The sequence below is a fragment of the Vollenhovia emeryi genome, unplaced genomic scaffold (assembly GCF_000949405.1).
Source record: "Vollenhovia emeryi isolate VEMERY1.0 unplaced genomic scaffold, V.emery_V1.0 DF939140.1, whole genome shotgun sequence".
Taxonomy (NCBI): Eukaryota; Metazoa; Arthropoda; class Insecta; order Hymenoptera; family Formicidae; genus Vollenhovia; species Vollenhovia emeryi.
The window spans coordinates 1,532,576-1,558,015 of record NW_011967226.1 but is presented as its reverse complement, the minus strand read 5'-3'; the positions used below and the strand labels follow the sequence as shown (position 1 = coordinate 1,558,015).

General features: G+C 47.7%; 2 protein-coding genes across 2 annotated transcripts in view; one reads left to right on the top strand and one right to left on the bottom strand.

Moving 5' to 3' along the window:
- LOC105567142 overlaps nucleotides 1–25,434 on the top strand; it is a 90,600-nt gene extending 65,166 nt beyond the window's left edge. The window contains exon 5 of the transcript XR_001009325.1: nucleotides 25,205–25,434. The gene's annotated coding sequence lies outside the window, so the exon portion shown is untranslated. The remainder of the gene's footprint in view (nucleotides 1–25,204) is intronic.
- Nucleotides 1,758–25,440, bottom strand: part of LOC105567143 (transcription factor Sp9) — a 35,326-nt gene continuing 11,643 nt past the window's right edge. Inside the window, exons 2-3 of the mRNA XM_012021758.1 lie at nucleotides 2,801–3,839; nucleotides 1,758–2,732 (exon numbers count right to left, since the gene is read on the bottom strand). Of these exons, the coding sequence (XP_011877148.1) occupies nucleotides 1,867–2,732; nucleotides 2,801–3,839 (1,905 nt within the window). The 3' untranslated portion in view covers nucleotides 1,758–1,866. The remainder of the gene's footprint in view (nucleotides 2,733–2,800; nucleotides 3,840–25,440) is intronic.

The following is a 25,440-nucleotide window of genomic DNA, read 5'->3' as shown; positions in this document are numbered from 1 at the left end:
TCTCCGTCAGGGCATGCCGAATCTGCAGCGCGTTCGACGGGACACACGAGTTTGGTCCGTAGATTGAAAGTTGATTTTCGTGCGAGAGATGATTTTTCTCTAATTGCTTCATTAATCTGTTAACGGCAATCTATGTTTAAAAACATGCAATTGTCTCGTGACACGAATTACTGCGTCTGCTGTCATTGTTTGAAGAATATTGCGCATGTTGTAATCAATTATGACCGGCCAGAATGCTCGGCAGAATCAACTTTATAGAAGCTTAATGATCGCGTGACGCGGCTACTCCACTGTTTAGGCCCGAGAGAAGCGAGCCGAGTCATTCTCGCTAATAAGATCGAGAAGCTGAAGCACGTATCGGACGCATTTCCGTTGCGCCCGCGAGGCGATGCCAGAACGATGTCCGACGCCGCGTAATCGACGAAATCTCCGAACGGAGCGAAGGTCGGAATAAAATCCCGGAGCGGGAAAATAAAGTGGCACGACAAAGTGGGGGAGGCCTGATGTTATGACGGGACATTTCACGGTTGGTAGGATCTGGGATTTAACGGCCCGTGCGATAATATCGTCCCAGAAGCTCGTGTCCCGCTCGTGCTCCGTCGTGTTCTCCGCTCACAATCAATGTTCTTTGTCGGTCTGTTGATACGCTCGGGGTATTCGCTAGCGTCGGATTAACGAGATCCTTCATCGCGAATATTTAGATCTATGTGTCAAAATGAAAAATCATTATTGGCGGACAGACGCGACGTTGTACTCGCAAAACAATTGTGGATGGACTTACTTTCAGTTCGTGCGTAGGAATCAACGTTTAGCAGGCGAGGAAGATAAATTAATCCAGGTTGACGGGGCGCACGGGTCGCACCTTAACAATCAGCGGCAGCAAGGGGCGAAGGTTGAGCTAGGAGTTAATGAAAAACTAGCGTGGACTGTCTTTTCGTAGATTACGGTAGGAAGTTGGCATTTGGGCGGTGGGAACGAGCTTCGTGAATGGAGTGAAAGTCGAATAGAGTCTTCATTATTCACAAAAGCATTATTTATTTTCTTTCTCTCACTTTAAAATGAATTTATAATTTTTATAATAATACAGTAATAAAGAAGAGTTAATAGTAATAATTAATAATTAATAATTAATAATAATTAATAATAATTCATTGATAATAGTGCGATACTACATCCAAAGGGTGGGCTGATATGGGTTATCGTTCAAGTCCAAGTTCCAAACGTAATCAACAAATTGCCTGGAAAAAATTTTTAATTCACTAAGGAAAATCGCTTTCTCGTCAGACAATGCTCAAGGCCCTGTGTGGTATGAAATCGTTTGGAACCTGTCCGTGTCCATACTCCACGGTCGTTTCTCTTTAGTTCGTTCCGTCTCTCGCCTTCCAAAAATGAAATGGAAGAGAAGAGTCGGCAGGGCGCGAAGTGTTTTGTCGGTGTATGGTACAACGCGACAGTGCTTTATGTATATATATATATTTATATATTTATATATATATTTATATTTATATATTTATACGGGTTACTTTTTTACACATCATTACACCACTTAATTAATATAATATCATCTCTCTCTTTCTCTCCCTCTCGTTCGCGCTCTCTCTCTCTCTCTCTCTCTCTCTCTCTCTCTTTCTATATATAAATATATATATTATGTACAAATAAAAAATCCTGAAATTTCCGCGTGCGTGCGTTACGAGGACCATCTCCGTATTCAGAACCAGGACGGGGAGCCAGATTCGTGTGTAAACTCCGTGTATGTACTCGTGTCTACGTGTAGGTATCATTCGTGCCTGCGTGTATGAGCGCGGCGGACGGACGTGCGGTGGATTGTGACCGGTGGTTGGACGCGAGTGCGCTCGTAACCGCTTAGAGACTATGTACAGGCGCAGGGGACGAGGGTGAGGGAGTCTGCGCGGTCCCCGGCGTGCCAGGATTCTGTTGCACAGAGTAGGAGTTATTTTGTCGCGAGTGCTGCTGTTGGTGCGATGGGTGATGATGATGGTGATGGTGATGGTGATGATTCTGGTGTTGCTGATGGTGGTGATGGGGAGTCGATGGATTGATGGTCGAGTGATTCTGCATGAGGTTCAGGTTGAGGGGGTAGGATAGGGGGGAGCCCAGGGCCGTTGCGGCAGCGGTACTGCAGGCACCGGCTCCGGGCCCCACCGGGCTCAGTGCATGCTCATCCCCGCGTGCGGGTGGTGCGCCGCCGGGACGGAGGTTGCGTGATGATGAGGATGGTGCATTAGAGGCGGGAGATGCGGGTGGTGGGGATGGTGTGGGGTCAGAGGCGGCGGGGTCATCTGTATTGGAGTCATGGGTGTTGTCGGCTGATGGCCGAGAGTGGTGGTGGTGGTCTGAGGGGAGGTGGTGTTGCTGGTGTCCTGGCCCGCCGCTACCGCTGCCGCCGCCGCCGCCGCCGCCGCCAGCTGCTGCTGCTGCTGTTGCTGCTGCTGCTGGGCCTGTGCCGGCTGCTGCTGCTGCTGCGGCGGCTGCGGCTGCGGCTGCGGCACCGAGCTGGAAGTGGGACTCTGCTGACTCCCGTTGTCCTCGCTGTCGGAGCAGGACTCGGCCGACGAGCTCCCCGCTCCCCCCTTGCCCTTGCTGCCGCTGCTGCTGCTGCTGCTGCTGTGGGTCTTGACGTGCTTCGCGAGATGGTCGCTGCGCATGAACCGCTTGTTGCAGACCGGACAGGCGAATCTCTTTTCGCCGGTGTGGGTTCGAAGGTGCCGCTGCAACTCATCCGAACGTGTGAACCGCTTGCCACAGAAAAGCCAGTTGCAAACAAACGGTCGCTCACCAGTGTGCCACCGTAAGTGGGCCTTCAGATGCGACGTTTTCCCGTAGACCTTGCCGCAACCCGGTATGTGGCAGCTATGGATGTTCTTCTTCCTGAGGTGCACGCCGGCGGGACCGAGTCTCTCGGCTTCTTGACAATTCGGACAATCGCAGGTGGCACGCCCGGTGTAGCGTCTCTGCGAACGCGGCGAGGGCGCTTGGCTGACGCCGGCGCCCCCGACGCCGACACCGCCGCCGCTGCCCTGAGGGCTTCCGGCACCGGCGCCGGCGCCGGCTGTGGCGGCCGCGTGATGATGGAGCCCAAATCCGGGCGGCCCGCCCGGTAGCATCGACTTGTACGTATCTTGCAGGAGATTGTGACCGGCCGTCGTAGCTGTGGTCAGCAAGTGATTGCCGGCCAGCGCTAGGCTCGTCGAATAGTCGGCCGAGTAATTGGCCATTTGCGCCGCGTGGACACCGACGCCGACGGTGCTGCTCACGTCCAGCCATCCGCCGGCAGTCGCGGCGCCGTGCATGTCCCACCAGCCGTCGCTCGCTTTAATACCGCCGTGCGTTGCGCCCGGCATCGCGTTGAACGGCCACGATTCGTACGGATGCCTGCCGTACACCGAGCCCAGAGTCGCGCCCTCGACCTTGCCCAGAAGACTACTTTGATGGTGATGCGGGTCACCGGCCGGCTGGGCGCTCGCCGTCCCGGGGAAATACAATTCGCTACCATATTGTGGCGCGGTCGAGGCGCAAGACGTCACCGGCGCCCTGGCGTAACCACCGGTCGTGCTGCCGGCGCTGCTCGTCGCCGCCGGTCTCTGGCTCACTCCCGTCGTTGTGCACCCACTGCTCCCGCCACCCCCTCCACCTCCGCCACCGCCTCCCCCGCCGGTGTGCTGTGGCGAACTGCCGCTGCTCTGCGGGCTCTTCTTCCAGGGGTGGAAACCTTTGCCCACAGCTGCGTCCGCCAGCGGTGGCGGGCTCTTGTTGCTCAGCTTGTTGCATTGCGCCGCCAGCATGGCCAAAGGTGTCCCTCGTAAGCTCGGATGATCCTGCAACATTATTGTAAAATCTACGCTCACTCTGTGGTCTACACATTTTTGTTTTACTATAACGTAAGAAAAGAGCCTTATCGATATCTATCTTGATTTTTTATATCGGTACATACATTGCCGTGCGACGCGATGTTCGTATAAAAGATTATAAATTCTTTTGTTGAGAACGCACACGCCAACAAATGTTTACGGGCATGCATGGTCGCGGTTTACAATGTGCTAACGCTCGGGCGGGCATTACCAGTTCTTTTCGGAATTTTTAACATCGGAAACGCTCGTTATGGCGCAATCTCGTCGGCGCGATTACGCAAATCGGTAATAACAACTCTGGAGCGAATTACGTATCGCGCGTATCGATTCACGGGACTGTCGGGGTACTTTTTCGTGCCAGCGCGGTTCGTAATATCGAAATCTGGCGGTCGGAGGACGCCCATAATCGCCCCGCCGCGTCTAAATCGATCTAAAAAGAAGCCCGGGTCCGGGCCCGGGTCCAAGAAGAGAGAGGAGAAAAGTCTTCCCCTAAGGGCGTATAATGACACTAAATTGCCGCTCCTATCCTAGAAGAGATCCGAGATTAGTCGCTGAAAGTAATGAGACCCGGATAGACCGACCGCGCTCCACCTAGGCCGCTTTCATGCAAATTGTTCTCGAATCAAGCACAAGGTCGACGTACGATTTTCATGATACCATATTAAGCGACCCAAAATAACGTGGGAAACCGCTGCGGTCTTGGAAACAAATGAAGAAGATCAAGATCACGCTTGAGATCTGACATAAGTATGCGAGCGGTAACGAGATAAGAAGTATAATTTGTGATAGAAGCGTGATGAACTCTTGATGCAAATTGAACAAATTCAATTTGACACAATTTGTGTGTAGATTCCATGGCGGATTTCAATGAGCCTTTCAATTCCTGAGAAACTTGCGGAACTCGTGCCCTTTCGCGCACACGCGGCCCGAGGAATTAGAGGGGACGCAATTTGTGCGCGAGTTAAAAATTAGAGCGAACGGCAGAAGCCGACTGAAACTTTAGATAACGAACTTCATCAAAAGCAGCTCCATGCAAATCGCTCGCGGGGGTAAGCGCGGGGGTGAAAGGACAAGGAGAGCGTCGGCGGCTACTGAAGGGCCGGAGGCTGAAGAGGAGAGGTCCCGAAGCGGATTTAGACGCGGAGAGGTAAAAGCGAGAGGGTCCGCGGAAGCGGCAGGAAATTAAGGTCTGGAGGGCCGCGCGGCCATTAGCAGCCGGCGCCATGGAGGCGACACGCCCCCACGTGGATTCAACCTTGCGCCAGCAACACCGGCGAAAGACAACGAACGCGCGCACCCTCCCAGGATGGAAGCGACGTGAGAGAGAAAGGGAGAGAGAGAGAATGCGAGAAAGGTGGAAGAGCGAAGAGAAAGGAGAAGCGGAGAGAAGTCGCGACCGCACAACGCCTCGATCTATCCTTCGAAGAGATTCGGAGTCCTGCTCGGTTGCCTCGATCATTCATCAAGGCGCACAACAAATGTCCCGCTCATATTTCTTCGCGGTAACATGACATATTGTTGTATATGGTCCTTATTTAGGATGCGCTCGTGTACGAAGCGCCGTTTCAAGGCTTTCCGACTGACTTAGCGTCGTTACCTTTAAACCAGCAATAAGTTAAATAACTAACAATACGCGTTAAAATGCGGATCTGTTTCGCGAGAACGATTTATATCTCTAGAAAAGTGCGAAGGGCGAGATATCTATAATTTACATTTGAACGACGAGAGAACGTCGAAAGGTATCGAGAGTTATTATTCCGAGAAATCTCCGGACGCCGTGTGATTGCTCCCCGTTACGATGCTCTCGACGAATGGGAGCGCTCGTTGACGCAGAGGTCGTAGAGGGTGACGACTGGCACGGGAGAACCGCGGAGGGTTGAAAGGACGAAATCGTCTCTCCTGCTTTTACGTCGAGAGGGAGGCGGAAGGTTTAGCGCGGTGGAGATCGCAACGGGGTTGAGTGTCTCTCCGCCGGTGTACGAGCCACGCCCTCTTCAAGCTCGATGAGTGCAGGTTGTAGGCAGGCCACGTATCGATCCGCCGGGACAATATGACAGTGGCCTGCGGAGACAACGACGTCCCTCGATCAGCTCCCTCCACAGTCTCCATCGCTGAACCCTACGCGTGGATACACGCCCTCCGTGACGCGTTGCGCGTACGCGTTTAACCATCTCGATCGCGACTCGCAGCTATTGTCACCCTTTTGTCTTTGCTACCTCTTGGAGCGATACGCCTTTCTTCGTAACGAATTATCACCTTCTCAAATTGGAACGAACCGCGAGAGATTGTTTAGTCAAACGAATCGTATAGGTGAAAAAGTGCGTAGTACGAAATTGACGGAGCGTAAAGAGTACCAGAGTACTCGGCACCGGCACCGGCACCGGCGAGGCCCGGGGTCCCTCGCACCCTCCTGTCGGCACGGTTAAAAGGGAGCCGACGTGAAATGGGCACCGGTAGGATCCTTTGTTTTAGCCGCGTGACGTCACGCCCCTCGTAGCCAGCTAGGACTAATAATGCCTGGAGCTACGCCGCGCATAAATTAAAACGAAGAATCCTCGCTTGTCTCGCCTCGTCCCGTCTGTGCCGGCTCGGATCTTTTTCCGAGAACTCATTCGCGCCGAGGCGTCGCGCGATTGCTTTCCGACCGGCGAGGCCTCGAACGTGCCAGGAAGTATCGACCGCCGCACGAGATCGTTAACGAGATCGGTCACTCGACACCCGATGCGACGCCGCGCCGGACGATGGAAAATAAAGCGGAAACGCCGGCGATCGTTCGAGCACGAGCCACGTGACAGCTGAATGCGAGGGAGGTAAAAGACCCGACAGCGAGGGTGCGAAGCAACAAACCGTGGGGTGTCTGCCGGTCGAGCTTCGTGGCGAACCGCATCCGACGTCCGTGTCAAACTTTCATTCCCCTTTCAGCTCGAGGAGAACCCTCGTTCGCACATCAGGCGAGACGCGCGTTGATCGGCACTTTATGCGTGCACGCTAACGAAGATATCGAGAATACGTACAGTTGATCCGAACAATCCCTCCCTTGAATGTGCAAGAGAGAGATGTTTTCCTATCCAGAGACAAGACGATGTCTCTTTCGCTTACGATTATTCAAATTTTCATTTCGGCGTAAACGCAAGTCCATCGTGAAACGACTTGAAAATTTATTTCCGCTATCAAGCCGTTGTCGTCGAATTAGCCGAGACAATTAAAAGAACGACGGAGCCGCGGAGGAAAAAGGATTGCTCCATAATGGAGCGCCGCGCAAAATTAGTCGGCGCTCTTTTCTGCTTTCGGTGTAAAAAGTGTCGGTCGTTCTCGAGAGCCATTGACCGCGATCTCCAAGCACCTGCCGAGCCGGCATGGTCGAGTTTCTGATTGGATCCACCTGCATTGAGTAGCCCCCAACCAGTGGTATTGACTAACTACTTCACCAAGTCGAACTTGACGTATTTTAACTTCAAGTTCTGTTTGTTTAACTGAATCGTACTCGTTACTCCTCTTAATATATATATGCGTTTCTTTTCATCACTTCCCTAGATCGCTTTACTCACGATATGGTGCTATTTTATTTTATTGCGAAGAGAGATATTAATATTTATTAACGATGGAAACTTTTTAAGTCGATATCTGGTATACGTATATATTTATAATTTTAAGAATAATCTCATTTATATCTTAGAGTGTATTATAGTTTCAAGATATTTCGGGAGGGAGTCTGAATTGATCCTAAAATTTAATCAATTTCGTATCGCATAACACACGGCGGTATACTTGGCGCTGCGAAAGAAAAAAAAAAGAGAGCTAAAATTATTCATAAAGCACGTAATATCGTAGATAAGTAATGTAACTATTATTACCATGCAAATTGCAACATGTTACAGATACGGTGTATACCATCGGATTATAATTTAAAATGGTATTATTACTTCTGTGTGCCTGAAACGATCTCGTTGGCGTTCTCTTTACAATCTCGATACGCTTACGCGGACACGCAAAACATTCCGCGGTGGAAAGAAACGTACCTAGATCGAGCGGTCGAATTGTTGAGCGCGATTTCCATACCGCGCTAATTACCCGTCCAGGTACAAGTCGGGCGAAATGTAGCGGGCGGCACGGAATGCCGTTGCACGTTAAACGTGGCCAGGTCTTCGTCGGGTCGAGCGCGCTGGGTATGTACGTCAACGAAGGGTTACGCGGGCAGGCCTTCCCTTGGCGAGGAGAGCGATGCCAGCGATAATACGAATGCGGGTTACTTCGAATGCTAATTATTTGTTTATCAGCCTCCGCATGCAACCGCGCCGGCACGCAGCCAGTGTCCCGATAAGAAGCGGTGCCCGTTGAAGCTGTTGCGCGCTAGGGTTATATACGCCCGACTTCGGCCTCGCAGATAATTGCGGCGATTATAAAAACGTTCGCTTTGCCTCGCTCGTCTTTCTCGTTATCGGACTTAGCCGTCGACTTCGATATACTCGTTTCCTACGTCGTTTCGTGGCTTCCTACCTCCCTCTCTCTCTTTCTCTCGATACTTTTTCCCTCGTTCTTCGCGGTTATCTTGAAGTGTAAATTAAGACTTAATACGCATGATCGAGTTAAAAGTACTATACATATACATTCGCGCGACGATATAAAAGCAGTAAGAACACAAGGTTTAGCTAATGGCACAAATTTCTAGTTTGCAGCAATGTTGCGTGACGTAAAATTGCACGTTACGATGATAGTTCGTAAGTTGAAGAGAAAAAAAAGGAAATAAAAACTTTTTCCCATTGGTTACAAGACGCGTTATCTGAGCAACCTCATTGCATTTATAAAGTTAATTGCGTGGTAGCACTGTCCACATAGCATCCATGTAGGTCATGCGGTACTATGCGAATTTTGCGCAAAGTGACGTTGAGCAAAAAATGAATTCGTTGCGAGAGATCAGTTTTCAGTCGTGTGTGGTTCATGATCGTCGCTCAAGCGCGCTCGCGCATAATTATTCGCCGCTCCTCTTTTTTTTTCTCTTTCCCTCCGCCTAGTTGCGAAAATCTTTTCACGTTGGCGACTGGCACCTCGTTTTCCTTCCGCCTCGTTTCGCCGGCTTCGCGAACGGACCCCTCGATCGACCGGTAGCGATGGAACAAAATTGTATATTCGCACGCAACGCGACTGCCATTATATACGCGGGAGAGAAGCCTAGCCGCGAGGTCGTCGGTCCTCCTTTCGACAAAATGGCGCTGCTTTTCTTGCTCGTCGGTATCTCTCTTTTAATCTCGCGCGCGACACTGACCGCGTCCCCAACAAATGGATTTTTAACTCGGCCCATCTAAGCGACCCCGGGGTCCACCCAGCGACGAACGTCAGTGGCGATCAACTTGCCGAACGACTTACTCTCTTAAGGCCTGTCTTCGCGATGCTAAAACTTGGTCCAAGTTCTAGCGTCGTGGACACAGGCCTTTAGACTCGGTCTTAAGTGCCCACGATGCTAGAACTTGGCACAAGTTTCGAGAAATGTGTAGCCAATCAACTTGCAGCTAATCTATAACAGCTGCAAGTTGATTGGCTACACGTTTCTCCGAACTAGAACTTGAACCAAATTCGTGGACACGGGCCTTTAAAGCCAATCAGACTTTAATAAAGTAGATGAGCGACGCGGCTAGTATCGCGTCTAGCATCAACGATCATTAACGAGATACTGCGGCTAGATTGCTTGAATCCAGAGATTTGTACAAACTCCGCTTTTCACGACGCGCTTTGCAAGGTAGAATTCAGAATTTATCTGGAGCTTGTCCTTTCACGGCACAGCTCTCGGTGGACTCGCGTCTACGTCGTCACACCTACCATATATCGTAATCGCGTGCGCAAGACGTTCATTAATTAATATAATTCCAGAGACCAAATGAAAGAGAATTAAGTAATACATCTTATCTGTCTGTCGTATCGTTCGCTCATAAATAATTATTAGCAAATTAAATTACGCGCGATAAATTTTTCTGAATATTAGGAAACGCGAGACGCGAGAGCGCGGAGGCGAAGAAAAAGAGGTGGTTTTCTGCAAAGGACGGGATTAATAATCTTATTCATGAGTGACCGCAGGCCGGCGCCGAACAGCGTCGCACTGTGACGGAACCTCCGTTAGTTCCCACCGGAGCCGAGCTACCTGTTATCCTCTGCCTGCTAAATTATGTTTTTTAATTAAATCCATCGTAAAGGAGCGGCTCGCCTGTATACCTCGCTCGCCGCCCTTCTCGGCCAGGTCTCCTATTCCCTTCTCGCACGCCGCGTTACGAAAGAGCCGATTGTACGTCCGAGAGTGTCTACGTCGGGTAACCGTGGCTCGAGGCCAAAACAGGGAGCTATCCAAATTTATTCGGCTATCCTATAGCCCGAGAGGCATCTCCTACTTTGCCTCCTTTTTGCTCCTCCTCCTGGCGGCGTCGAAAAAAAGTTTTTTTTTCCCCCGCGGACCCTCGACAAGTTTCAAATCGCCCTTGGATTCAATGATTTCCGGGTAAAGACGTAAATCGGGCTCGATATCGTAGGATATTTCTCTCTTCAGAATAGTGCATTTCGTGATAAATTTTACCCCTGTCGATCATATACATCGTACATGAGATCGATTATCGATCCTTGTGGTCATACAAGCGAAGACTGCAGACTCAGCACTTTCGGTTTGGGATTAAAGAGAGCGCCAAACTGTTCGTTGGTAAACAGTGAAAAAAAAAGAACGGATGGAAATAGGAGCAGACAGAAGAGAAGGACTACCAATTCATTAGCTCTCGTAAATCCGTCGCCCTCGCCGGCGTTGAATATTAAGCGGGCATTACGTAGTCCGGTTATAACTCGCAGCCAGTTAACACAGAGTTAACAGAGTATCGTCCTCCCGACCTTCCGTAGTTCTGTGCACGGTGGTTCCGATGCACTTCCGAACAAGAATCTTCGCCAAGCAGAAAGTTCGTCGCAACGGACGAGCTGCAGCTCGGTCCGATCGGTTTTCGGCAAAAATCACGACTCGTTTTTCAAACGTTACGTCTTCATTAGGATAATGAGAGCGGCGTAAATCCCGAGGGGCACGTCGCTTGCGCGCGCGCGCGGCGGAGAGTGCATTTCCAGAATGCCCTTGTCGAGGAACGACGGAAGCGGCCGCACATTTGCATAGAGTAATTTAGTGGTACATAAAATTCCGCAGCCAATTAGCGCCGGAGTGTCCGATCTATCGCCCGGCCAGCCGTTTCAACGCGTTTGCTCGCCGCGGAACGCTTCTAATTTGGGAAGATGGTGACCCCCTTAAAAGAGCGGGGACATTCTCGCCCCATTAAAAACCCGCGCTTCTTTGCGCAGGTTTTATCATCTTATACTTGAATTTTACTGTCAGGTATCCTAGCAGCGTCGCTTTAACGGCTCGGACTAATATTCGGGCCACCCACACTAATATTCATATTCGCGGAATAGTTTTTACCCTTCGGGCGCGGCGCCGATGTGCATTTTGCCTGAAATTGCATCTAATTAAGATACTAACAGAGATTGAAAGTATTATATCATGCACACTGAGAAAAATTTTCATCGGATAAACCAATTAAATAGTGTTTCCGGCGATTAATTTTTCCGATTGCATGTTCCGATGAAATTATGGATACGTTGGATGAAATGCACACTGAGAAAAATGTCCGATTAAATATAATCGGATAATCCAATTACATAATAACAAACGGATATACAGGATGTACTAAAACCACCGGATATCCTTTTAATCATAAATTCTTTAGAAACTTTCAAGACAAAAATTCTAATAAAAAAATGTCGAGGCTATAATAGTTTTTAAATAATAAGCGATTACATTTCACAAATGACAGGCCTGAGATTTCGCGCGCTCAGGTAACAGCGACACGACAAGTGATAAAGGTGTTGCTACGAATATCGCCCTTTTTAGCATAGCGACAACTTTCACAACAGACTTAACGATTCATTCTCGAATTAATTGTTCCTCTTGTTATCTTTAACCATTTCTTTTGTTAACTTTGTGTAACGTCTTATTAGTAAAAGGGAGGGGTTCACTATGATGAGCATCTTGATCAGACTGATATCCTTCGATGTAGTCGATCTCCGATATTCTGAGTGAACTTGGAATTTTCAGTTAGATTCAATCTAGTCTCCTGCCTCTCTTTATCCTCAAGTTTTCAAAATAACCGGATCATCGTCTTCCCAAATATTTTCTGTCCCGTTAAACGGTGACTTTGGTTCTCGCGAAACACATAGGAACACTTTAATCACTCGTCATGTCGCATGTCGCCGTGCCTGAGCGCGCGAAATCTCAGACCTGTCATTTGTGAAATATAATCGCTTATTATTTAAAAACTATCACAGCCTCGACATTTTTTTATTAGAATTTACCTCTTGAAATTTTCTAAGGAATCTGCGATTAAAAGGATATCCGGTGGTTTTATTAGTACACCCTGTATATCCCATTAAATTGTATATCCGATGAAAAATATGATCGGTTTTTCAATAAAATTTCATCGAATGTATCCAGAATTTAATTGGAAAACGTAATCGGAAAAATTAACCATCGGAAACACCATTTAATTGGTTTATCCGAGGATGAAATTTTTTCAGTGCAGTTGCCGATGAAATTTGATTGAAAAACCGATCACATTTTTCATCGGATATATCCGTTTGTTATTATGCAATTGGATTATCCGATTATATTTAATCGAACATTTTTCTCAGTGCACATATTGTATTCCTGCACTGAGAAAAATGTCCGATTAAACACTCTAAGAAACATGGATGTGAATTCTCACCAATGGTGTGAAATGAAGATTCATTCAGGTGTTTATATAATTCTCGCCTTATCGATGTGAAATTAACACTGCGATCACATCGCACGTCGTGAAAACAAAACAATATAGCATCAAAGTTAGCATCTCGTTTGTCGGTGTGAAAGATTTTCCACAATATCGATGTTAAAATTCACACCGACTGATTTAACTACGTGAATGTGGTGAAAGGTCACACCACTATTTTATAGAAAAATTAACCGCCGGAAACACTATTTAATTGGTTTATCCGATGAAAATTTTTCCCTGTGCATCGCTTATTAAAAATATATCGTTTATATCTCGTTAAGGGTCTTTCAGTGTTACCTGATGCTGCCCTTACGATACATCAAAATATGATTTGTATATACAGAAAGAGCTTGGCCCTCTTCATTAGAATCGTTAAGCTCCATTTATTACTATTTCCTACCAGCTCTAATAGGATATCGCCGCGAGGCAGGCAAGCGATATATCGGTCGGCGCTCGTTGACTCTCCAAGTCCCACGAAATCGTAGGGCCATTCGTAATTCTGAATCTCGACAAAGCTCACCGGAGCCTCGCACGGAAGCGGGTCAAGCACGGAAAGCGCAAAACGCTGTACGTCGGAAGCCGTGCATTAGCATATAGACGGAGTTGCCTCCTGGCGATGGTGTTGGGTAGGTAGGTAGCCACAAGGGGCTCTTATTTATTAACGATGTATTCTTCACTGCTACGCCGTATTTGCTCACTTTGTTCTCGTTAACCCTTTCCACCTTCCACCGCCGTGAGGTCCGCGCGGAACTACTCGACTAAATAAAACTAATTTGACCGAGATGGGGGTAGGAGCGTATGCGGTAGCGGTCAAAGGATGACTAAGCCGGACAGGTTGATTAACTCACTGATGCACTATTCAATTTCGATCTGATATCTGAAAACTCCATATAGTAAAGTGCGATGCGATGACGAAGCTCTTAATAAAATTATTCGAGTAATTGAAATAAGAGAAGAAGAGCATTTACGACTTTCACAATGAAAGTTTGTGCAATCGATCATTCTTTTTTTTTCTAACTGCACGCAGACGAGAGAGACGAGATGGAAAGGGAGGTTTTACACCATCGAGATATTATTTTACGCCGTCCATTTATGCTTTCCCAAATGTTCGCTCGGTTATTTATATACGTGTTACAAATTGCATTAGCCGCGTCCGATCAATCGCGTCGTAAAAGGCGTCTTATAATTTCGAAGATACTGGCCACGGATTCCTGACTAGTGTTCCGAAAGGACACTCGGTCCCGGAGCGTTTAATAAATTTCTCTATCTATGCGCCTTCATTCCCGTGGACGTTCACAGCTGTTTGTAACTCGCGGGGATTCGTAGCGACAATAATTTCCGAATAGCGCGCCGGGATCGGCCTGCTTATTATGACGCGTGAAAGGCGCGCGGTCGTAAGCACGCCTTTATCAGCGGTTTCAGGTAGACTAGCACGGGTCCGTCTCTCTCCGATCGTTCGCCCTCCTAGACGCGTCTACCGAAAAACCTCCCCGTTCTCGTATATTCAAAGTTTTATAGCCGCAGCTACACGGTGGTCCCGGTCGGCGGCTTTCTTTCAATTACGAAAGTTCCACGTAGAATCGACGTGTAAATAGCGTCGACGCCGGATTGCTTGGCAGAATGATAGGCCGATAAATTAGGCCTGTATTAGCATTTAAACGATGGAGCGGTCCATCGACGATCTCGATGGCTCTCGATTACTGCGAGAACCGCGAAACGAGAAGAGGAACGAGGCGGCTGTGCCATCTCTCGCCATTGCTACCACCGATTGGATGAAGAACTCTGCGCGTCCTTCGTCCTTCAAAGAGGAAGAAGGAATATCTCTTGTCATTTTCAACATTCGGCTTTCTTTGTAAATGGTCGCGTTACCCGAGTCGAAATTTTGGTACTATTGCGACACTTTTAAGGATAACTTACGCCTACATAGATCGGCAATAACCTACTTTGATGGCATTATATTTTTTTTAGTCTTCCCTTGAATATTTAATTCTACAAATTTACTTTAGCTCCTACTTAACAGGACCTACTTTAATGCTAAATTGGCAAAAGCAGAAATTTCCGACACTACCGGTTTTTAAGTAGGAGTAAACTTTGTACTTGCAGTTCAACCTCTTTTACTGTCTTAGGACCTGCTATAGAATAGAATTAAAGGTTCAACATAGGACCAAAATTTCGACTCTGGTATACACGGATCGTTTAGTCGGAAGTGGTATTCTCACGCTAAGCTAGTTTTCCCGCGAGAAAATTCTCACTTTTGCACCGCGTATTTTATTTTAGGCGATAAAACGTTTAGCGGTAACACGTAACGCTTCTCCTAGAACAGAAACGTTGAAATACACAGCAACGACCTTCTAGTACAATAGCGAATAGACGAAGGCCAGACGAGCACGTATTAATATTTGATAACCATCGTGTCCATGAGAGCACGCCGAAGTAATTACGAGCACACTCGCTCTCCCACATTCACGCTCCGTGAACTGAATTTCGAAGACAAACTTTAAATAATTCATGGAAGCGTGTGCGGAGTTGTCGAGATTGGTTTTTTTTTTTCTTTCTTTCTTTCTTGCTTGCTCGCTGCGCCGCCGCGACGAGCGCACGCGGGTAGAGTTGCATTGCACGGTTGGAGTCGAATCCTGTGTGATTCCTGTCGCTTTCGTTTCTGCGATACGCATGCGATTATCCTTCCCGCAATCTGGCGAACGGTCCACGAGACGGACAAGACCGGAGAGAGAGAGAGGCAGTAGCGACGTTCTCCTCAAGTTCTCGACCACACACGCCGCTCCCGTATCACCTGCTTCCGAGCGATATTATTTATCCGGAGCATTTTCGATACGACCACCGATACGCGGAGGCAGCGGCGTTTAGACGACGGCGCCGTAATATAGTCGCGGAGACGTTTTACGAGACGCAAAAGAGCCGAACGCACCGGCACTTACGGGGTGAGACGCGCGCGGACGAGCGAGCGCGGCGCGCGAGCTGATAAATTTACGCCAGGCGGCTCGCCTGTGATCGCCGTAAGTGGCCCTTTTACGACGGAAGGTTACATTGAAGCGCGGAATACACGTCCGTCCGAATACGCGCCCGCCTCTCGCGCGATCACGAGCGGAATCTCGTGGAGCCGAGGGCACGTATCGCGGGGCCCCGCGCAGCGATTGCACCTGCAAATGTTTACGTTCACTTAAAAAGTCATAAAGATCTGGCCTTTCGGTAAATCTAGGCGGCGTGCTCTTCGGGGTGATAACGAGCGCCGCGAACGACCCGGTCGCCGGCCTTGAGGACGATGTGACGCCGAGACGATCAACGTGCCCGACTCTGGAATCGAGCCGCGTTGACGGGCCCCACCGTCCGCTTCAAAACGCGCGCGCGCACGGCGGCAGGTTTTACCGCATTCTACGTGCAATTTAAGCGATAGTAGCGACGGACGTATTTTCGACAGAGCGACGTAAACATGTCCGCGGCGCGATATCATTTTAACGTTAATATGTACCCTCCAGTATGACTTTATTACGCGTACCGCTTCTTTCTTATCTGCACTCGCGGCCCAATGGATCAAACGGAATAAATTGATAAAGGCCAAACCGACAGGAAGAAATTTCAGGATACACGCGGAGCGAGTGCAATTTCCCGAACGTGATACGATCGATGGATCGACGAATGTCAGGGTTCGACGCACCTGCGTGGTCGCAATCGTCGCTGACCGATTGCGAGAAGGAGAGAGAGAAAGAGATTGGGCGTCTAATCGCGGCCACCGACGTGGGCACTTGGCAGGGCTGGCAAAATTCCACATTTTTTTGGATAAAGTCCATGCCGGTGGTAAAAACCGGTATTTTCCGGGGGGGGGAAAAAAACGGCAAAAACGGGTCTTCTCTATTAAAAACGATAAGATAAGTAGAAAGCTTTTAGAAAGCACCGCAAAAACGTATTGTTTCCCGCATAAACTAAAAATGAATATAAAAATTAGTATCTCCGAAGTTCTCGTTTTAAGAATATGCATTAATTTCAGTAAAACAATTTTTTTAATTAAAAACACCTATAGTATTGGTTTCTTTTTAAAATAGATGATTAATATCTACAATTCGGTATTGGAAACAAACGTCTTTTCTCATAAAGACTATAAAAATGACTAATATTTATATAAATATATTTTAATTAAGTATTCGTTATTTTTATCATTTTTGCCAATTTATTCCATTGGATTAAGTCCGGGGCGGTAAAAACTGCACACTCTAAGAAACATGGATGTGAATTCTCACCAATGGGGTGAAATAAGACCCACTCAGGTGTTTGCATAATTCTCACCTTATCGATGCGAAATTAACATTGCGATCACATCGCACGTCGTGAAAACAAAACGACATAGCATCGAAGTTGGCACCGCGTTTGAAAGATTTTTTCTACAATATCGGTGTTAAAATTGACACCGAGTTATTCAACTACGTGAATGTGGTGAAAGTTCACGCCGCTATTTCTTTGGAGCGTGGAATTTCTTCCACCCCCTGGCTCTTTCCAGCCAACCCTGGCACTTGGACCGCGGCGGATACGACAAGATCGTCGGCGATCTAAGGGTCAGAGCACAAAGCAACGTAACAGCTTACGACAAAGGCGCGAGCGTAAACGTAGATAGCGCACGAGCTTTGGCGTAAAAGTAACGCCGTATGTAATTGGAGGTAAGTGCGACATACGCCGAAGCCTGTGCACTATCTACGCCTGCGTCTTTGTCGCAGGCTATTACGTTGCTTTGTGCTCTGACCCTAACGTGTGACCGGTCCGCGTGGCGAGCCACCCCGCGCGCGCTTTAAACGTCGGCTTATCGGAGTCGTCCGGTAGGATAAACAAAAGCGCCGCGGCGGGTCGACGAGGTAATTTAGCGGCGGACGACGCGCTTACACACACTCTCTCTCGCCCGGCGAATCCTCGTGTCTACGAGTCGAGTAATATAGCGGCCGTCTCGCCTTCGCCGAACGGGGCGATGTGTTACCAACGGCGTTACGGCAACAAACTGGCACTAAATCACCTTTGGCAGACCACGTGAACCCGTTCATCTCGGCGGCCGGACGCAGCTGCCGCTAAAGTAAAGCGGTTAAAGATCCAATCTCTCGAGGAGAGCCGCGGCTCCTTCTCTCCCTCGTCTCGGCGCTATAATATTCCGAGCAAAAAAGGATGCGCTCGCGCGATCTCCGCGATCGCAAATAGCTCGAGAACTTGTAAAGTTTCGCGCAACGACTCGCGCGGGCATCAACGCTCGGGTGATCGCGTCCGACGGCTTCGGCCCCGGTCCAAGTCGGCGTGTACTTTGCTGACCGGCCAGTCCGCGATCTGTCAACTGTGACAAACATAGTTCACAGAAGAATTAAAGGTCGCGTGGCTAATAATGATCGCGTAAATATCGAATTCCGGGATGCTGCTACCGGTTATGAACTGTGAAAAGTTTCCATATAGAGCTGTCACGTTTAAGTAGGTGACTATAGACGTACTTAACACGCTGCGAACGTAACTGACGGGACTATAAATCTGCCCGGTTGCGAAACAGGTGGCTCTATTCTCGAAGAAAGTGCGCTTTACACACGCGCGCACCACACACACACACACACAAACGCACCCGGTGGTGAACGTCAGCGAGCTAATTCTGGCGTTAAACGCATAAAATGAATTATTTATCGTAATAATACAATTTCCGGCGTTTGTATCATTGATTCATTACGTACAAATGACGATGCGTTACATCGTTATTAGCGGTAATATAATGTTGGCACGGAGCTCCAACCGTAATAGCCGCCGCTGCGGCTTGTAATGTCGAGCCGATAATGTCAAGAGGTTAACGCAAAGATCAGCGGAATAGATCGAGACGCGAGCTTCGCATTGCCTAGTTGCGTGTACCTGATTTGTCGAGCGAAAGAGCACGGCGCGATAGGAGGCATCGATCGGAGCCGAGAGTGAACGCTCGATCTGCGAGAGCGCATACGCTCGCGGGACAAAGCGCGCGCTTCCGCGTAAAAATTTAAATAATATATCGAAAAGCGCCGCGTTATAGACAGTAATTTAGGTGGGCCGCAGCGCATCGCGAGTTTAAAGCGAAGGCGGAATTAAGCGGTCCTCCTCTTCAGCGTCCGCCAACGAGACGCTTTACGATCGGTACACGCGCGTAATACCTATAATCGTTGCGCGTGTAACCCGTGCTCGGGAGAAACCTGTGCTTTCTATCTCGTTAGCGCTCGACGCAGGGTGTCCGTTTTAAAACGCCGGCACAATTTTAAGCCGTGAATTATTGCGCTATTAAAAAATTGCTCGAGCATTCGTCGTCGGGACGCGACGTCCCCCCTGCCGCTCGACGCGAGCGCGATCGCGGTTCTCAAAAGCCCGCGACGCGAGTATGATTCGTAAAAAGAGAATGGAACGGGGTGGGAAAAAAATGTGCGCAAGAGCAAAAAATAATAAAGACAGGTATGGAAATGGTAGAACTGGTACGTACGTTTAGAGAAAGTTTGTTGCTCGTGTGTGCGTAATTGACTTGACGCGAAAAATACCTTTAATGGCATCGGCCGACGAAGCGATAAAGTTTACCGACACGCACGTCACTGTGTTATTAAAGTCAACTGAACACCATTAAAAATATTTCTCACGTTGTCTATTACGAGAGATCGTAATTTCAGATATTTTCTTATTTTATATATGACTATTATCGAGCATGCAGCGTTATAATTAATATTTCGCACTTAATAGAGCAGTATATGTTGCTCTTTAAAGAGTGATTTAGTTTGATTTAAAAAAATTAAGCTATTTGTGTGAAAATGCAAATATATCGTTGAAATCAATTAACCAAAGGGATTAACGATGCACTGAGAAAAATGTCCTATTAAATATAATCGGATAATCCAATCACATAATAACAAACGGATATATCCAATTAAATTGTATATCCGATGAAAAATATGATCGGTTTTTCGATCAAATTTCATTGGATGTATCCATAATTTAATCGGAAAACGTAATCGGAAAAATTAACCATCGGACACACTGTTTAGTTGGTTTATCCGATGAAAATTTTTCTCAGTGTGAAAATACAAATATATCGTTGAAATCAATTAACCGAAGAGTTTAACGATTAAACGTGCACATGAACTATCGAAAAATGCAGAGTTGGGAAAGTCATTTTATAAAAATATCTAGTTAGAGTTACAGTTTTTTTCTGCTAAAAATGTAACTAGTTACAGTTACTAAAAAAATAACGGATCGTTATTTTGCAGTTACTTTCTTGCAATGAAAATAAAAATATCAAATTGCACTTGAATTGTAAAGTGTCGATAAAGGCGTTTATGCGCAAATGCAAGGTCTACAATGTGATCTGTGTGTGTGTGTGGAGGTTTAAAATACATATAAAGTAACTCTTAATGTAACCATTAAATTGGTTAATAGTTATCGAAAAAATATAACTGAGTCAAGTTGCAGATGGAGTGAAAGTTAACAAAGTTAAGTTGGAGATAGCAAAAAACGTAACTGCAGCTTCGTTACAAGTAACGAGAAGTAACGGAGTTACTTCCCAACTTTGGAAAAATGTTTATGTATCGAAGCAAAGTTATCCCCGTGTCGTTAGTATCCTCGCAGCCAACATTCGCGAAAATGAGCGTTGTGTGCGCACAGATATCAGTACTGGCGAATCAACCGGATCTCTCGAACAAAATGGTTCGCGTGTCTTCCGCGCCAACTTGGCAAAATTTATTGCTTCATCGTGCTTTCGCACGGTAGATCCGCGATACCCTCGCTCGTTCGTCTTATCTCGCGGCGAATCGCGCGTTTTGAAATTATGCAAATCATTTTTCCCGACGTTGCATCTCGGACTTCTCGACGACTCCATAAGCGAGGTTTCGACCGTAAAACGCCAATCGATCCCTCGCGCGAGGATCGAACGTTGTCCCGAGGTGGTATTTTCATTAGGAAGCAAGATTTACTATCAGCAAATTTAATTTAAAGAGATGAAGAGATGACACGCGCGCGATCCTTGTCGCTGCCGATTGTAAAATTCGCCTGGGGACGCGAGTGCCCGAAACGAGGATCATGGTTAATAAGATTCGCGAATGCGGGACCGGGAACGCGCGGAATCGGTTTATCAGATCGTCGCTATTGAATCGCTCCATTAGGAGCGCATCTAATCGCAAGTTGACCCTCGAAACGACGGGCCACCCTCGACTCCGGCGGGGCGCCCTGCAACAGACTGTGACATATTAGGCTACCCCCGCCCTCGCGGAAGGGGCATCCATCCCCGGCTATAAGGACCTCGTAAAGAGGGTGAGCCCCCGCGCTACCGGATTTATTGTTTCACGATTTGTTGGACGAGCGAGCGAACGGGCCGTGGGAGCGAGATCTGTCGCGGTCGGCTCTCCGGGTTGCCCACGCATCGACAAGCCGCATAAATATATTATCGTCGTTGCGCGGAAAGATTGCCAGCGATCGCCGAAGACGGTTGCCGAGGAGCGGTAATGTTGGCGAGCACGCGAGTGGATGCTTACCGTCGCGCCTTTCAGCGATTTTATCGCCGCGACGGAAGTTTGAATAATCGTTGACTGTCGGGCGAATTACATTGTTCCGACTGCGCGATGTACAGGATACTAGTCTAAGGTACACCAGTAAATTAAATTTATCGGAAATGTGTTCGCAATCTCGGATTATCTGGTAATCTGGCTGGATGGCTTTCGGAACAGTATCAACATAAAATTTCTCATAGTGCATCGTAATGTTAGATATTAGTGTCCAATATTGAGAAATATTTAACGAGTGTACGTGTCGTTAATGGGAGAAAAAGAGAGAGAGAGAGAGAGATGAAATGTTTAAGGACGCTGCTGGTTGTTCTAATGCCCGATGATGAAGAGCTTCGTAAATAAGCGGCTAAACATGGAGAGCCATGTGAATCGTCCCCTACATAAAAATTCATAAATGATCGAACGAGAAAACGTTCCCTCGATTCTCGAGGACGCGCCCATAAATCGTTACGGCGGTGCGTCGTCCTTCAGCGGGAGAGGGAGCTCCGTTTTCCTAATTCACTGGCGGATGTCGCGCCGGAATAGAACATGGCGAGAGCGCCGTCCGACCCGTAAATCTAACGGTATCGGCCCCGACGACGACGACGACGACGACGGGGTCGTTACGCAATGCGCGGAGAGGATAATTCGTCACCTCGGGGTACGCGATAGGGATACCGAAATGCAAATTATCCGGCCTGCGAGCGAGCGAGCAGAACCGCTGGAAAATCGGAGTCACGTCCCGTTGACCGGCCCTCGTTCGCCAGCCCCGGTTTCCTCGGGCGCGCCTTTTCAGTGGGTTTTTTTACCTCATTACGCGAACTACGTAAGATCCCCGATACGATCTAGATTCGTCGACTCGGTCAGCGTCGCCCCGCGAATCGGTTCCACGAAAATGCAGGCGAGGCACCGTGCCACGCCATAAAATCGCACTGAGAAAAATTTTCATCGGATAAACCATTAAATAGTATGTCCGATGGTTAATTTTTGCGATTACGTTTTCCGATTAAATTATGAATATATCCGATGAAATTTATCCGATGAAATGCAATTACCGATGAAATTTCATTGAAAAACCGATCAAATTTTTCATCGGATATACAATTTAATCGGATATATCTGTTTGTTATCATGTAATTGGATTATCCGATTATATTTAATCGGACATTTTTCTCAGTGCGACCTTCCGCATTACCTTTCTACGACCGCGCGTTTCTCCCGCGCGGAATATCGATATTTAACTGCGCCGATTCACGTGGGATCCACGGCAGAATTTAGTAAATCATATATTTATAGCGACAATAGGATTCGCTTTGTTGAAAACATTGCTGCGTTTAAAAGTCGAAAAACAGACGCGAAGACAACATCTTTACACTTTATTGCGACAAATATTACCACATGCCTCAGTGGTCGAATTGGTGAGACGCCCGCCTAGAGTGTAGAGAAATTCAAACCCTGGCCGAGATAATATTTTTCGCAATAAATTTTCTGTATGATTAAAAATGCCAGATATGGTAAAGCACATACTGAAGTTAAGAACATGGCGGATTTCTTTGAAAACCGCGCGTCAAATCCTGGTGTGAAACGTTTGTTTGCGGTGTCAGTGTGAGACGAGAACAAGACAGCTATATTGAGCGCTAAATGCGCGATGGAAACACGAGTCATAATCTTTAAACTCCCGTCAGACATTCCATTTGACTTGTCGTTCGCGAGGCGTTATGAGTTATCGATACAACATCCACTCATTAATCATGCGCGCCCCGTTGCTCGAAACAAGCTTCTCTTATTTCTGTAATTTATTATATGCGGCGCATTATGTGGAAAAGAGAGACGAAGCTGTCACAGATTTATCTCCGGCCTGACGAGTATATTCGTTTCTATCCTTTCGAAATAGATACGCAGCGTATCGTGCGTGCCGTCGTTCGCGCTCCGAAGGCCTCGTTGACGGGTCGAAACAATTCAGCGCCGGGCACGACGTGAAATCATTTCCGAGCGCGAGGGGCTCTCCGTGAAGGGCTCCGTGGGTCAAGTATCATTACGCGTAACGATTACGCCAGCTTTTATTGGCGTTTCTAAAACACGACGTATCCTCTCGCTCTCTCTCTCTCGAGTTAGCGGCTCGTCGTCGCGTAAGCGAGGATAAGGATCGGCCGAGGAGGCACGTATGTACACGCGGCGCGCCGTCGTGCGAGAGGAAAGATAGACGTCCGTATGTACGCGCGACCGATTTAATATCAAATCCGCCGCATTCCGCGGTAATAATACGCCGGGCAATTATCCCGGCCATTACTCGAAACTCGTTGGTTCCTCTTTCGCACGCGAGCCGCACGCAACGGATCCGCGCGCCGCGTGTGTACGTGCACCCGGGGCGGTCCCGGGCCGCGCAAGGTGCGACCGTATGCATCTGCTAAAAGAGGAAAATCGCGGCCGGCCACTTGACGTGCGGAATATGCCGGAAGTCGTCGTCAGAATCCCGGAAGAGGTCGTCGGCCGGTACCACGCGCGAAAGAGCTTTAAATTGCTCGAGAGAAGACGACGCTAAATACGGCTCGTCGGCCGGCGAATAGAACCGCGGGACGCGTCGAATATTCGTCACGCGAGCGTTTTCCATTCTTCCTTCCACCTCGGGGGCTCAGCCGGGGCCTCTCTCTGGCGACGAGTGGAAACGCGGGGACGCGCGAGGTGCCGGCACGTCGGTCGGGACGACAGGCCAACGTGGAACGAGAATCCAGATTGCGAGCCTGATTTTTACCTTGTTCGAGCGTGTATACGTACAGTGGCGGCTAAAAGTTCGCCGCTGGCGTGAGCGATTGTTTGATATCGTTACATAGTATCCGTCTCTATCGCAGAAAAATATTTAATGATAGCCTTTAAAATACCAATACTAGCATTGCAGAAATACATTATTAAGTCTTTCAATATACGCGCGCGTGCGTGTGTTCGTGTACATATTATTATATGTGATAATTTATTTAACAGATTTCGAAATGAAACTTTGGACCATATGGTTACACGTATACTACTTGACAAAACTCTGGGCACACCCCTTGAAAGTGGTGTTGCAGTAGGAAGGAATAAATTAATTTGTCACACTTCATTAGATTATTTTTGCAAAGATGGAAAGCTCGCGAGTAGCGAGAGGAGTTCCCCAATTTTGTTACATTCGCTTTAATTAAGATCAATCTTTTCGCGGCATATATTTTCAGCAGGTTTTCTACGACCATTCTCCGAGTAACACAAAACGGTTTTCGTTCAACGGGGCTGCCCATTAAACTCTTCTGTAAAAGCCCTTTTGTGTTTCTGGAGTAACTTGAATTAAAAGTTACTATCGTTTAATTATGGCGAGGAAAAATTGTGAATTGCCGGTGGAAACACGTGCACAACGTGTGTACTTTACGATCTAATTTATAATTCGGACGAAAGTACAGGGCGCGCTCCGACTTCTGTCAAATGCAATTTGTACGTTTTTTGTATAACTAGAATTCTTATTTAAAAGTGTACGTAGCTCTGCTTTACACCCTCAGAAAGGATTCCTGAGACAAAAATATTCTTGACGCGTTTATATTTCTCACAATTTCATTTAGTAAAAAAATAAGACAACATCAAATAAAATCAACAATTCTTATTCTCCTCTATCGAATTAAAAAAGATGGACTTACTATATTGAGACAAGAGTAACTTTATATATTTTTTTGCGTTTAGAATAAAGTGTCCCTCCATCTTACAACGCACGAAGTTGACACCACGATATTCGACAAAAGACGATATATACTGTCGTTTTATTTTAGATTTTAGAATTTTTCAGTTCAGATTAAAATATTCCTTTCTCTATAACAAATATGATCGACGCTATGCCGATCCTATTTCACGATACATTGAAGTGCAATAGCAAAGAATCCGGAGGTTTTTTTTCTGTGGGTGTACATTCAAAACGATCGCGAGTGTCAATGCAATATTGAATTGCATAATAACACAATAATATGTTCTCGCCCCTGAACAGATTGAAATCGAGGATGGAAGAGCGAGAAAGTGCAAGACGGCGTTCGAAGGAGCGATAAATCATCGGCGGTCGACACTAGACGCGTCCGTGCCGTCGGTGTTTTGGTTTCGACGCTGCGGGGGAGACGGCTTCCCGCGGAGGCGCCCTTTGTCCCTTCGAGCGTCGAGAGGCCGGCATCGCCGGATAAAGGGTAGAGGTGTCTGCGTCTCCCGCCGAGCGTCGTTGGTACCCGTCAT